At 37.6% G+C, this 15,295-nt stretch overlaps 1 protein-coding gene across 3 annotated transcripts in view; it reads right to left on the bottom strand.

Annotated features, from left to right (window-relative positions):
- The window catches only part of LOC131160379 (phototropin-2), a 192,871-nt gene that overhangs the window by 148,531 nt on the left and 29,045 nt on the right, over positions 1-15,295 (bottom strand). Inside the window, exons 1-3 of one of the 3 annotated variants that reach the window (XM_058116011.1) lie at positions 13,276-13,495; positions 6,364-6,455; positions 5,999-6,278 (exon numbers count right to left, since the gene is read on the bottom strand). In XM_058116011.1, coding sequence (XP_057971994.1) covers positions 5,999-6,278; positions 6,364-6,454 — 371 coding nt within the window. In that variant the 5' untranslated portion in view covers position 6,455; positions 13,276-13,495. Of the gene's footprint in view, positions 1-5,998; positions 6,279-6,363; positions 6,456-13,275; positions 13,496-15,295 lie in introns of those variants that run through there. The other 2 variants (XM_058116012.1, XM_058116010.1) reach the window with 2 other exon arrangements.

The following is a 15,295-nucleotide window of genomic DNA, read 5'->3' as shown; positions in this document are numbered from 1 at the left end:
AATAGATCTCCAAGGGCTCTCCGATCTCAAACTACCATTGGTACCCCACCCATTCTCACCCATCCCACACTTGCTTCTAATCACACTATGCCAACCGGAGTGATCTTCTAAGGGAAAACGCCATAATCACTTAGCTAAAAGGGCGATGTCTTTAGACACCAAATTTCCAAGACCCAACCCTTCCTCCAATTTAGACCTACACACCTCACTCCATCTTACTAAATGATCCCTAAAACCCCCGATCCCGAACCACAAGAAATCCCTCATGATTTTCTCAATCTTCTTAGCAATCCCCACTGGCATTCTAAAAACAAGCAAATAATATGACAGGCTACTAGATAAGCAAGCCTGGGTGAGAGTGATTCTGCCCCCTAATATAACGAGGAGCAGTTTTCTGTGTCCCTCGCTCCAATATTCCTAATATACCTGATATCTTGATTCTGAGCCCTGTCTACACACGTATGACTCTGATTCTGTATGTTATGTTCTGTTTCTGTTAATCTGGTAGATTTGTTTGGCCACCAGGCTCTATTCTCAAACTATTAATGTATATAGTCTGAATACTGATGATAGATTAAACATGATTTTCTGGAATAACAACAGTGCTTTCCAAAGTTTATATTTTATAAGCATGTTGTAGCTCTTGTAACCTTTATTATCCATTCACTGAGCATCACCTCATTCCAATCATACCGAGTTGCACTATTTCCAGTTTTATTTTGTTTCACTAGTGGGTCGTTGTTCTTTCAATACTTTGACTTTGTTGGGACTCTTTTAATTAGATTGGTTGGACTCTTATTAATTTTTTTGGGATTGTATTACAAAACTGATCCAACTGGATTTCTTTTTTATTTAGTACCTCCTTATATTATCTTTAGGACAATGTCTTCTAATTATTAACTTTTGCTTTAAGCCTAAAAGTTTATATTTTTCTGTAGTCCATCTTGACTCAATTAAGTGGGACTCACTGGGTTAGGGCGTGACACCTAGCACATCAAACACATATTAGGAATGAGGGACTTCTAGGGCATTCTTGTCTATAACAAATCATGCATATCAATCCTATTCAAAGTCAGACCAGATGAAGTTCCAAATCTTCAAACCTTTGGCTTCCAAATTATATGGCTCCAAGGATAAAAAAAATTGAGTTTTCAAGAGATGTAAGGGAAAAAAAATCGAAGAAAAGAGACCTAGAAGCACCCTCGCCAGCCATCACATCATCCCTATTAAATGGAGCTGTTGAAATTTTTGGTAAAAATGAAAGACCTAACACAGCAATTAGGGCTTCAAATGAGCCAAGCCGAACCTTAATATGTTCAGGCTCAGCTTGGTAGACAAAAACCTTGGCTCAGGCTCAGGCTCAGGCTCAGGCTCAGGCTCAAATTAAAATGAGCTCAAAGTTCTGGACTCGAGTTTGGCTCAAAAATAAAACTACAAGCTCTGGCTCAAGCTCGGGCTCCATTTCACCTTCCCACAAGTTCAATTTTTGTTTTCGAAGTATGAACTTCAAGAGCAGGACAGTTTACTTGAGTACATGGCCTTTTTCTAGAGTAAGGTGGCATTTTGTACAGACTAAAGAGCTCTCAATTTTAGTGAGGTAATGGATGTGGGACAACTAGCATTTCTTTCATCTCCTCCAGTCAGTGACTGAGCTCGATTTCCCAAGCCCTGGCTCCTTCAGCAACAAATTCTGATTGAAAAACCTATGATCAACAACAATCCTCAATTTACAAAGGGTAACAACTGCTACAACAAATTGATGTGCCGAACAACAATGTCAGAACACAAGTTTCCGGTGGTCCTCAACTACCTTCTGCCACTGCATAAGCCAAGGCTGTCTCCCCTACACAAGAGGAAATTGCCGATGCAGCCAAAATTACAGTTGTTCATGTTGCCGGAGGAGCTGGAGAGTTCTTCCAATCGAGCATCAAGGTCATCACTAGCGACAAGAGAGAAGGAACAGCTGTAATCGAATTATGGTGGCACCCAATTATTCATGCTTCAACCCGCAATTTGATTTTTTTTTTAAAAGCACTGATTGATATTTTTTATATGAAGTGTATAAGTCTCCTCAATTGAGGTTTGTGAATTCATAGTTTATAGCTAGTTTTGATTCAAAGTCGTGGGGAATTTAGATGAGCAGGATAGATGCATGAAACATTTATCATATAGGGTTTTTTCATAGTAGAAGAAGAATTTCATTAATAGATTAAGAAAATATAACAAGGAGAATAAGATATCTCCTTAGTAAAATCTGAAAAGATGCAGAAAAAGAAAAACAAAGAAAACACCGTAAAACTTGAAAAAACACAAAAAACCATCACAGATTAACAATCCAGATCCAGCACAAAGCACCAATCAGGCTGAATATCAGAAAACCTCACCCCTTTAAATTCCCCTACCTCACAGACCAAAGAGAAGACAAATAATGTACATTTCCCCAGACAAACAATGCGACTACTTCTCCCCTTCAAAAATACACACATTACACTCCATCCAGAACCCCTAAATACAGAAAAAAAGGCATATTACCAGAGTGCTGCCCTACCTTATTTTTGCCAAAGCCAACAAAATAATTTATCATAGGTTTTCCAATTAGAGTTAAATGTGAAAATTTTGATTAAATGATGGGCACAAAATGTAGAATTTGTTTTATGCACAAACGACAACCATACGTCATTTTACATAAATCATCCAAGTCAAGTGAAAGCACTTGAGATTCTTGAGGATAATATGATGGAAGATAAATCAATGACTTCTAGATGATTAAAAAAAAACCATTGCGTTGAAATTGAAGTCTTTTTTCTATTTCCCACATTGGAAGATGGAAGCCTCTCTAGGCCTCTCCTCTTTCTAGATAAGCCAGCTTCCTCACATGTGTTTAACCTACCAACAATAGTTAATTTAACAACTTAAATAAATAAAACACTCTCTAAGTACCAAGTCATCCTCGAATAAATAAAAGAATGATCTTTTATTAAATATAGCCAAGTCATCCTCGAATAATCATCCAAAAAGGCTACAAAGTATCAGAAACCCCACTTCAACACAACTCGACAAGGACCCCAAATATTAGAATGAACCAACATGAAACGGTTTGCACATTGTTAATTGGCTCAAGAAGCAAAAAGACATGATAATGTTTTGCCCACTAACAATACTCAAACCCAAGGCAACAATGGATTTGGAAAGTTGTGGTGGCAACAGTGCAAGCGGTAGAAGGAGATAGCAGGTCAAAGTCATAAAGTCCACAACTTCATTCCCTCAACCAATCATCTTCAAATTCTAAATGACCACAGAAGCAAATTCTGTAAGCCAAGGACTAGGACAAGAAGCATTGGATGACAGGCAAGTTGCAGGGTTACCTATCTGGACAAGGGATGCAATGGGAAGACAAGCTTGTTAGGATGCTTACTACTGTTGGAATTTGGAATACTCTTCCTATGTCATGAATATAGTACGCTGCTCCCCACTCAGCCCTAAAAGTGTGGAGTCTATGGTGTGCGCATCGGCAACATAATAAGGTTTCCAGTAGAGATCCCAACATTGCTCAACAGTATAAACTCGTCGTCAACAATGAGAGCACTCGCAAGGGATTGCCTCTACCTCATCCATCTCTTCCACAATGGCCACTCAAACCACCTTGATAACTTTTGCGGCTGCTTCATTGAGAACCAAGATTGCCTTTTGCAGCAAAGGCTGTCCTCTCAGAGCCAAATGCAAGGGAAAAGCAATGTGTGCTGGAGGAAGCACGAAGGACGGAAGAATAAACATCAGAAATGATGGCAATAATACACTGCCAAATATCTGGGATCGCCTCAAACCCACGTTTTAAATCACTAGAACCGAAGAACTATCATATGCTCCCTCTGCTTCCGCATTTCACAAACATCGGCGGTGCTAGGTTGCATAACGTTACTCCTCGTGCATACACATCATCTCTCCAAAATACTCCGTAACACTCCTGTCTCCTTACGATAACTAAAATAACTCTAGGGATAATTCATAGATACGTGCAATGTTACTAGAATACAGAACTTTGACATAATCCAAATCTCCTTGCATGTTTCCAGATGCATGCACATCAATGCAATCTAGGGTTCCATCAAGTTCCACAAGAGGGAACAATCAAAACATCTTCTTGAATCCACGCTTCTTTTCTCTTCACATCAGAAGGCCCAGTTGAAACAGGTGGTCAAAATTTCCTGATCCTGTTAAATAAATCTTAGCAATCTTAGAACACTAAACATAAATCTTCCCATCCAACTTTTTGGTTGTTATCTATGGCAGCGATGAAGGAAACATGTTTTTGGGAGCATAGACTCCATCCCAACACTCACAAACTAGACCAATGTCAAACAACAAATCGAACTAAATGGAACAACCACAAACAAGGTGAACTGCCAAAACAACCACGAACAAGTCACCAACAAACTACTATAACACTTCCACAACCTCACAAAATCTATGTATGAACAATGCCACTGCTCCAAGAGGCTCACCAATGGCCTTTTACTAATACCAAACAACTAATGGATTGCCACAAGTGCAAGGTCAAAAAGATTGGATTTTTGAACAAAACACATGCCTTACAACTTGATATTATGGCCTATAGAAGAAAGCAAAACATGCTGGAGAAAAAATGCATCAAAAGATGGCCAGAAAATGTCTTCACATGCGGCACGTGGGGTTCGGACTGTCAGCAGTCGGCCAACGGGTAGGGGCTTACGGACTGGTTTTGGCGATGGTATTTTACACAGCTACAGTCAGAGGTGTTTTTTTTTATATGTGGTTGGTTTTGTAAAATATGGAAGTGTTTTGGTGGTTTTGAGGAGGGCAGTAACAACAGGGTGTTTTTAGGTGACGCCTTGAGTTTGGTTTGGTTGTAGGGTCTAGGTTGGATCTTGCCCTAATACCATGTTGAAATTTTTGTTGAAACAAAAGATCTAACGCACTGATAGGTCTCTCCCTTTATTTTTAATATATATATATATATATCAAATACACTAATAATGCTAAATGACTAAAATAACGATTAATAGGAGCAAACCGATCCAATGCAATAAGGTGGTCAGCTCACACATTCACTTTTATTAAGATTCCTAAAGAATGGAAATCCCATGAAAGGGAACCCCCCCTCAGAAGAAAAGAATAAACCAATAGGTGCATTGTGAAGAGTAGAAAGCTCAAACAAACGATGCATTTTTATCCTTCATATTTTTTTTATTAAAAATAGAAAGAGGGCATACCTCCAGCTATGCATAACTCTTTACAACTGCCAACTGCTGCTTCTCCCCCTCACCTCTTCGTCTCTTTTCTTCCCATCTTCCCTTCTTCTCTTCTTGTACTTTCTTCACTATATATTCAATTCATTTCAGATTTCTAACAACAGGAATGCAAGGCTTCTTATGAGACAATGTTACCAATTTGTGCTTTTTACTTATACAACAACGTCCTCCTATTTGTTATGGGATAAAGTTGCTTGCCTAGGTTTTTTTTGGGTGCTTGCTTCAGTTGTTTGCAAATGGACAAGAGGATTGCCCTTTTATAATTTTCTTCAGTTTTCTTAGAACATCTTGTCCATTGTATTTTTCTTTCTTTCTCTTAATGAATTTCTTCACTGCCAAAAAAAAATACAGTTGCCAAATGCCAAACTTCAATTTCTGTAACAAGTTAGACTATCTTATTTGCTCCAAGAAGCAACACTTAGGTATGGTTCATTGATTGCGACCGACAAAAGGTCTCTCACTATAAAACACTTCAGTAAATTAAGTTTGAGCTGTGCATATAGAACTATTCTACTATTTTCTAGTAACAAGAGCACAAAACAATTGCATTAACTAACAATATTACCTCACAATTTTACAAACTGAAATGCATCAAACAATACCCACTGCACAAACATCTATTCTGCTAAAGTTCGGGACAAACAACCTTTACTCCTTTAGTATCAACTCAGAATTACAGAAATCAATGTAACTTTGAATAAAATACTTACCCCATTAAAGACATGCGTCCTGACTTTCTAGATTTCTGAGCACGTTTTTCAAAAGTGAGAGATGAGTCACTTTTAGGATCAAATTGAGGAGGCTGTCCACAAGGTATCCCCAGATTCTCAATTTCACCAGGCTGAAGAGGAAAATAATCGTGATTCATCATATTTTTCTCCTCATTCCTGATAGTAATATCATTGCTCATAGCTTGAACACGTGACCGTGGATGCTTGAGAGTCTGAACAACCTCAGTAATAGAACCTAAAGCACTTTCCTTCTGACGTGCTAATATATGAAAGTACCAATGATTAAACAATGATTAAACATGCAGCCAGATGATTTCTAAAGACATACTAGGATTTTTAGTTACCATCGTAGCGGATTAATGACTTCGGCATTCCATTTGGCCGCAGCACCTTCTCGTTAGCACCTTCCGTGTGTTTGCTGACCTCTACCTGCATTCTGTAAATATGGAAATTAAGCAGGTCAAAATGATGACAGGATCCTAATATTTTTGCAGAGATAATTACTCTCACAATACAAGCAAAAAATTGCTTTTTACTATGACAGCAAATCCAATCAATGCCCAAAATATTAAATTCAATTTCTACAAAAAGCTCAACTAATTGAATCATTAAGGATATTCATGTGTAAATATAAAACACAACGAAAATATGGAAATAACTATTACAATAAAATTGGGGATAAAGTGCGTTATCACAGCCACCATGGCTGGTGAGCCTTGCCAGTAAAACAACCCCAGTGATGTGCATGAAGCAAAAGCTTTTGGGTTTTAAATTACAGATTGTGAGGAATGGAGTCCTCAGTTACCCAAAGCAGATCGGAAAACATTCAAATTTGAATTTTCAGACACAAGACTGCTACCATCCATCATAAAGGTTGCGAAATCAAAATTATGGATGAACTGGTGTTCAGAAGGACATAGAGAAAAGTTACCAACAGTGCCTGTCTACCTTTAAAATGTGCCGACTGCAGTTACATGAATATTAAAAAGAACTGATTTTCAGAATCTGGAAGCTTGTAATCTCTAATCAGTCCTTGAAAGGGGTTACATATGGGTCAGACAGGTCACTACGCGGATCAAAGGAAGACTTACGGAAATTCTTACCAACAATGGTGGTTTTCTGATGACACTCACCAGAATTGGATCATATGGGATAGAGGGGATAACCAGTTTAGGCATGATCCTTGGCCAACATGAGGAGTGATTGATCGGTTACCTTATTTAAACACAGTGGTCCTGGAGCTAGGTGAGGGATAAATGAGCTGAATTATTGAGTTGAAATGGTGGGCCTGGTGAGGAAGCAGAGAGTAGTCGGTCAGTAGACACAATGATGACCTAATCTGTAGAAGGCGGGCCTCATTTCACGTCGGTTACAACAACCCGGTATGCAAAAAATGGGATCACATTGTGGGTTTTTCTTGCAAATACTGGCATAAAGGAATACGATCGTCTGTTTGGGGAAAGGGGGGCAGTCTTGCATGCAAAAATGGGATCACATTATGGGTTTTTCTTCCAAAAGACTGGCACAAAAGAACGATCTTCTATTTGTTTTTTTTTTTTTTTTGGGGGGGGGGGTCTTGCATGCATAGCACTCAAATGAATGTAGATTGCGGTGCTGATCACAGTGCTAAGGCTCAATAGCAAAGGCACAGTGAAGGACAACTCAAATCCCACGGACAAATCACAGAAATTCATTTGCAGGGAGGCAAAGTATTGTTGAATGAGATTGGTAAGGCTTGATATACATTGTTGGCCCACAACCCAACACTTAAGATTTTGGGTAAATTGGTGATCTAACATGGTATCAGAGCCACTTTGCCAGGAGATCCTGGGTTCTAGTCATGTTGCCCACATTTATTGTTTGTCCATAAAGAATTATCTAATTCACTCCGGGTGTTGTTCATCGTTTATTTAACCCTCCACATGCTGTTGGAATGCACGTGCAGGGGACTGTTGAGGCTTGATATACATTGCTGGCCCACAACCTAACAGCTTAAGCTTTTAGGTAAAGTGGTATTCTGACAGAGATATTGAGAGCTTGTGCAAAGCTTCGGAGCATGGAACAATGAATAGAAAACTGGATATCAAAGTGCAAAGAAAGGGTATTTGAGGATGAGAATGGCCTCCTACTTGATGAGCTGCAAACTATGAGGATGTTTGCTATCCAATATCTTGAACGGCTGATGATTCTACCACGGTTTTTGTGGGCCAGTGTATGGATAATGTTCACAATATAACTGGAAAGGTTTCTCTCATTTGGGATCAGCATAGGGATGACTGACTGAAATATGGCATTTTGTTGGGGATACAAGATGTGCAGGAAGACATTGGTAGGATTAATGCACTAAATTCAGGACCCCAATCCCTGCAAGCAGCCAAAGAAAATCTTGGTCATTGTCCCCAATCCTGAGTTCGATGATTCTGAACTTCCCATTGCTGTCCGGAAGAATCTGAGGTCTTGCACCCAACATCCATTGTCCAATTATGTGTCATATGAAAATCTCTCACCTGTTTTTTCGTGATTTTACCTCTCAATTGTCTTGTATGGAGGATCCTAATACTGTGCAGGATGCTCTGAAAGTTCCTGAGTGGAAGGAGGCTGTCTTAGAGGAGATGAAAGCTCTTGAAAAAAACGGCATGTGGGAGTTAGTTGATCTACCAAGAGGAAAGACAATTGTAGGGTGCAAATGGGTGTTTACAGTCAAGTATAAATCTGATGGTTCTCTAGAACAGTATAAAGCTCGATTGGTCGCCAAGGGATTCACTCAGACCTATGGCATTGATAAATCAGAGACAATCACCCCAGTCGCAAAGCTAAACTCTGTAAGAGTTCTTTTGTCACTTGCAGCTAATTGTGACTGGCCTCCGCAACAGTTGGACGTAAAAAATGCATTTCTTAATGGAGACCTGGAGGAAGAAGTGTACATGGATGCACCTCCAGGATTTAGTGAAAAGTTTGGCACAAAGGTGTGTAAACTGAAGAAGTCCTTATATGGATTAAAACAGTCATCAAGAGCCTGGTTTTAGAAATTCACTCAGTTTGTTAAAAGTCAGGGGTATACTCAAGGGCAAGGTGATCATACAATGTTTATAAGACATTCACAGGATAAGAAAATAGCGATACTGATTGTGTATGTGTACAATATAATTCTCACTGGAGATGACCTGCTTGAGATGAACCGATTGAAGACTTCCCTCTCATCAACATTTAAGATCAAGGACTTAGGATCTCTGAGGTATTTCCTTGGAATGGAGGTTGCTCGGTCGAAGAAAGGGATTGTTGTCTCCCAACGGAAGTATGACCGTGACCTCCTTAAGGAGACTGGAATGAGCGATTGTAGGCCAGTAGACACTCCAATAGATCCTAATCAGAAACTTGGAGATGACAAGGAAGGTGATCCAATGAATACAACTCAGTATCAAAAGTTGGTGGGAAAGTTAATTTACTTACACGGGCCGATATTGCTTTTGCTGCGAGTTTGGAAAACCAGTTTGTGCATTCACCCTACGAGAAATTGAAGCAATTTATCGAATTCTCAGATACTTGAAAAGTACACCAGGCAAGGGTTTACTCTTCCAGAAGACCACACAGCAAAACATAGAGGCATACACTAATGCAAATTGGGTAGGCTCAATTATTGACAGGAGATCCACGTCATGATACTGTACTTATGTCTAGGGAAATATGGTCACATGGCGAAGCAAGAAACAGAATGTGGTTGCTAGGAGCAGTGCCAAGGCAGAATATAGGGCTATGGCTAACGGAGTTTATGAGATGCTATGGTTGAAGAGAATTCTTGAAGAGCTGCGGACGCTGGTGAACATGCCAATGAAGTTGTATTGTGACAACAAAGCTGCCATAAGTATTGCTCAAAATCCAGTACAACATGATTGCATGAAGCATGTAGAGATTGACAAACACTTCATAAAAGAGAAGATTGATACTGGAGCTATTTGCATGCCTTTTGTTCCTACTACTCAAAAAATAATCGATATCTTCACCAAAAGACTTTTCAGACCTAGTTTTGAGCTCTTTGTAAGCAAGTTGGGCATGATAGATATCTACACTCCAACTTGAGGGGCGGGTGTCGGATTTCTAGGGAATAAATTAGGAAATTCTATTTTTGAATAAAATCTGAAATTACTATTTCAGATTCTAGTAGTTTCAATTTCCTGTTTTCTAGCCTAGAGATCTGTTGATTTGATTTTTTGATTTTGTGGTGATTTGATTTGTTGATTTTGTGGTCTTCTGGATTTGGTGGCCTTCCTCTACTATTTATCTTGTAACCGGGTCTCTTGAAATTCAATAAGAATGGTTATTCTTCTTCTCAAAAATCCTTCAAACTTCTTAAAAGATATATAGCTTCCATGGTAGATCTCCTAGGCATAAAACCAAATTGATTTTATGAGACCTTCATTTCTAACCTTAATCTTTGTTCAACTACCCTTTCCCATAGCTTCATTGTATGACTCATAAGTTTAATTCCACGATAGTTATTACAATTTTGAATATCTCCTTTATTTTTGTACATAGGCATTAAAGTGCATTTCCTCCATTCATCAAGTATTTTCCTAGTTTTTATAATTGTATTAAATAAATTAGTTAACCATATAATTCTCTTATCACCTAAGCATTCCAAACTTCAATTGGGATGTTATCCAGTCCCATAGCTTTCCCATTTTTCATTTTTTTTTAGTACAAACTTAACTTCATTAACTCTAATTTTGCGAATAAATCTCATATTTTTAGTATTTTCCTCATTTTTCAAATCTAAGTTTAATCCTTCTATTTGGTTTTCATTAAACAACTTACTAAAGTAACTTCGCCATCTTTCTTTAATGTCTTCATCTTTAACCAATACCATATCATCCTCACTTTTTATACATTTTACATTCCTAAGTCCTTACTCTTCCTTTCTCTATCTTTAACGAATTTAAATATATCTCTTTCCCCTTCTTTTGTATCTAATCTATCATACAAACTATTAAATTATCTATATTTAGCTTCATCAACGGCCTTTTTTGCATTTTTCTCGCCTCCTTATACTGTTCAAAGTTATCCCCATTTCTACATTTTTGCCACGTTTTATACCAAATTCTTTTTGTCTTTATGGCTTTTGGACATCTTTATCCCACTACCAACTTTTTTTGCTATTCAAGAATCTTCCCCTTGACTCACCTAAAATCTCCTTTGCTATCTTTTTAATAGAGCTAACTAATCTACTCCAAAGAGTATATGTATTTATCCCATCCTCTATAGTCCAATCCCCATTTTGATCATTTTATCTTTTGATTTTATTATATTTTCTCCCTTTAGGTTCCACCATCTAGTTCTCTTACGCTGGTTTATTTTATCATTTTTCTTCCATTTTTAATACATATATCTAACACTAAGATTCTATGTTGTGTAATTAGACTTTCACCTAGAATAACTGTACAATCCTTGCATGATAAACGATCTACCCTCTTAATTAAAGAAAAATCTATTTGACTTCTATTTTGTCCACTTTTAAAGGTTATTAAGTGTTCTTCTCTCTTCTTAAAGCAAGTATTCATTATACTAACATCATATGACATAGCAAAGTCTAAGATTATCTCCCCAGGCTCATTTTTGTCTCCAAATTCATATCCTCTATGTATCCTCTCATAACTTTTATTATCCTCTCCAACATGCCCATTCAAATCTCCTCCTATAAATATTTTCTCAATCCCTGTATAATGCTATCCATATCTTCCCAAAATTGTTTCTTAAGATTTTCTGCAAAGCAGACTTGAGGATCATAAGCACTAATGACATTTATTGTCACTTGCCCTAATACCATTTGATTTTTATAATTCTATCCCCTACTCTGTTTACATCAACAATGCTATCTTTTAAGTTTTTGTCTATAATAATTCCTACTTCATTCTTATGTTTTTCTTTTCCAGCGTACCAAAGTTTAAATCTTGATTTATCAATTTCTCTAGCTATCTCCCCCACCCACTTAGTTTATTGAAGGCAAATTATATTAATTCTTTTTTATCAATTTCTCTAGCTTTCTCCCCCACCCACTTAGTTTCTTGAAGGCAAATTATATTAATTCTTCTTCTAATCATCGTGTCCACAATTTCCATGTTTTTACCCGTAAGTGTCCTTATATTCCAAGTTGCTAATCTAATCCTAGTTCCTAAACTAACTTCTTTACCTGCCCACGTCCAGAATGATGCAAGAATCCTCGCATATTTGACACCGTACCCGGGCGCCGACACGACACGTCACTTCAAGGTGACTACCTAGCCCATCTTCGCCCACTTTTCGCTACATCCGGGTGGTACAATGCAATGCATACACCCGGGTAATTCAAGTGCAATGCATCTCTCATAGGGGATGCCCCAACAAATTCATATCATAGTGATCTGACAAATTTTACGCTGACTGTCAGCTACCTAACACAACCCTCCTCCTTTACCCGAGCTTGGGACTAGCTATGTGTGACAAAATTGGGACATTAAGTGCATCACAGACAAAGTTAACATGTACCATCAATCAAAAGTAAAATGCCTTTGCCTCCTTAACAAAACCAAAAGGTACATGTTTACTGCTTAACATTAATGTCACATCCAAGCAACTATTTCTTTCATACATATCACTAAGATCATCATCAATGTCTTCACCAACACTATAATCAATATAATTATCGCGATCATCATCATTATCATCAAATGCATTTCTATATTACCTTATTTTTTTATCTCCAACTTAAACATTACTTCTTTTTTTTTTGATGAAAAAAAGAATCACATTAATAGAATAGAGAAGGAATTAGAATGGCGGAGAAAAAGACATCCTCCTAAAGGAATACTTTCTCTTCTCTTAGTAAAATTTCTTCTTTTTCTAAATAATTTGGTAAAGTAGGAAGATTGAATCATCCAATCTGGATCACGATTTTTAACAACCATGTCATCGTTCTATCTAAACCATAAAGCTAAACTGAAAGAACATCTAGAAACCCCAAAAGATTCCAAGTTTCCAACATCTGGGTTTAAACAGAAATATATTCAGAAATACCTACATAAACTAGACGAAACAGAAATATTCACTTCACATTTAGTTTGCGGGATGCAATTGGGGTTGGGAACGAAACCAAATAAAGAATTGAACGCAAACATGTAAAATTCAGAAAAAAATTATATTATATTCCATCCATTCCGTTCCTCCGCAACAAATGTGTGGTAAATTTATATGTTTGGAATTGAAATTTTGAGTTGGAAGTCTACAGTTTTTATTGGTCGTTTGTCCTACATCAGTTGGTCTCAGAGCACAGCATCCTCCATCGCCATGCCATCAACTCCACTATTGACACCCGCAGCATCTGCCGATACAACCACCCAATGGCTGCAGAACCCTCAAAACTCGTCGGCTTAAGCTCCATAACCTTCTTCAATCGAACCTTCTTGAATCGAACACCAATCGAGGCGCCAAAACCCCAGCATCAAACCACCACCACCCCCACTCCCCCGCCCCCACAAAAACCCCAATTAAAACTTCATTTTATCTTCTTTTTCATTTCTAATTTTCAAAACAATTCCAAAATTGCCGCTTTATCTTTCAATTTTAAAATTTTTATATAAAAAGCTAAAAAATATACTTTCTGTAATTTTTCATATATATATATATATATATATATATTTATACTTCTTTTGAAAAATAAAAATGATATTATTTTTCAGAAATATTTATCTTTGGAATAAATAGTGGTTTTTCTAAAATAATATTAACTAAAGATTATCTTGACTTCATTTAAAAATGAGCTTTTTGTTACCTTTTTTATAGAAAAAATGAGGCTTAGTTTAATATTAATTATTAAAAATAATTATATTTTTACCATCAAATATGTGATCTTGAAATGTGTTATGATATGAGAATTGAATTGTAGAAAAATATTGAAAATAAAATATGCAGGAAATGTATTTTTTGAGAAAATGAGAAAATGTGAAATATGTGAATGTGTTTGAGAAATACTAAATATTTGTGAAAAGAGATATTTATATAATAAATATGGTGAAATGAATCATGAACTGAGAAAGGATTATTGAAATGATAAATGTGTTGAGAATACTTGTCTTAAAATGTGTATATTGCAATGTTAATTATGTAATATGAAAATGCGAAATATGATTATGGGAAATGTAAATATGTGAAATGTGAATATTGCATGTTAATTCTGCAATATGTATTCTAAATTGTGAGAAATGAAATGTAGAATTCCGCGCGGGGAGTACAGACATGTAATGGATGAAATGTCAATACCACATAATGATTGTTGGTATGTGGCAGTGAAACTCTGATGGATGGATATGGAAACCCTAATGATGGGTTATGAAATTGAGAACATGGTACCGTTGCTAGTGGAGCAGTGCAACCACATAGGCTCGTGGAGCGTGTGGCGTGGCAATAGGCTAAGCTGTATAGTAAAGTTGTTGTGCTCCCTGAGTCCAGATCAAAGCTTTGGTTGGCCAGTCGTACTACAAACATGAGATATGTGATGAAATTTGACTTTTGGCCAGCCGCAGTTAGGTCTAGCCTTCGAGCCGCACAACCTTGACCATGGGGGGAAGCATGGCGTGGAGAAAGACCTCAGGGTAGCCATGAGTTATAGACACGGCAGTGTGGGTTACCAAGGAAACTCATGTGCTAGAAATGGAAATAGAAAAGAAAAAGAATCGGAAATGGAAATGAACATGAAAAGGGAATAGGAATGAAATGGGAAATGAATAGCGTGAGTTAATAAATAATTAAAGCGAAATAAAACACAATGTCTGAGGGCTTACTGAGTAGAAGGATGTTTTATAAGTTATAGTTTGATGAATATATTGATTGTGTGATAATGATGGAATTCTGAGATTAGTTGTTTCCTTTTCAGGATGGACCTTGGGAACAGTGATACGAATACTAGGGGTGATGGAGCAGGACCTTCTAGTATGGGGGCAGAGATTCTGACGTAGTATTGCGTAGTATCACTTAGCAGGTAATGGCTGAGATGGCTAGAGGTTCAAGGGAGTGGAGCTACACGATCGAGCAGTTCACGCGGATGAGACCCCCATCATTTTCTAGAGGAGCTGACCCACTGATAGCTGAGAATTGGCTCCAGGACATAGAGGATATGCTGGCAGTGTTGCCATATATTGATGAGCAGAAAGTCTTATTTGCGATGTTTAAGCTGATAGAGGAGGCAAAGCACTGGTGGAGATCAGCGGGGTTATTGGAGGAGCAGAGACCGGACCCTGTGGTGGTGAC

The sequence above is a fragment of the Malania oleifera genome, chromosome 7 (assembly GCF_029873635.1).
Source record: "Malania oleifera isolate guangnan ecotype guangnan chromosome 7, ASM2987363v1, whole genome shotgun sequence".
Lineage (NCBI taxonomy): Eukaryota > Viridiplantae > Streptophyta > Magnoliopsida > Santalales > Ximeniaceae > Malania > Malania oleifera.
Note: the sequence above shows the minus strand (reverse complement) of the source record. Positions and strands in the feature narration are given on the sequence as shown.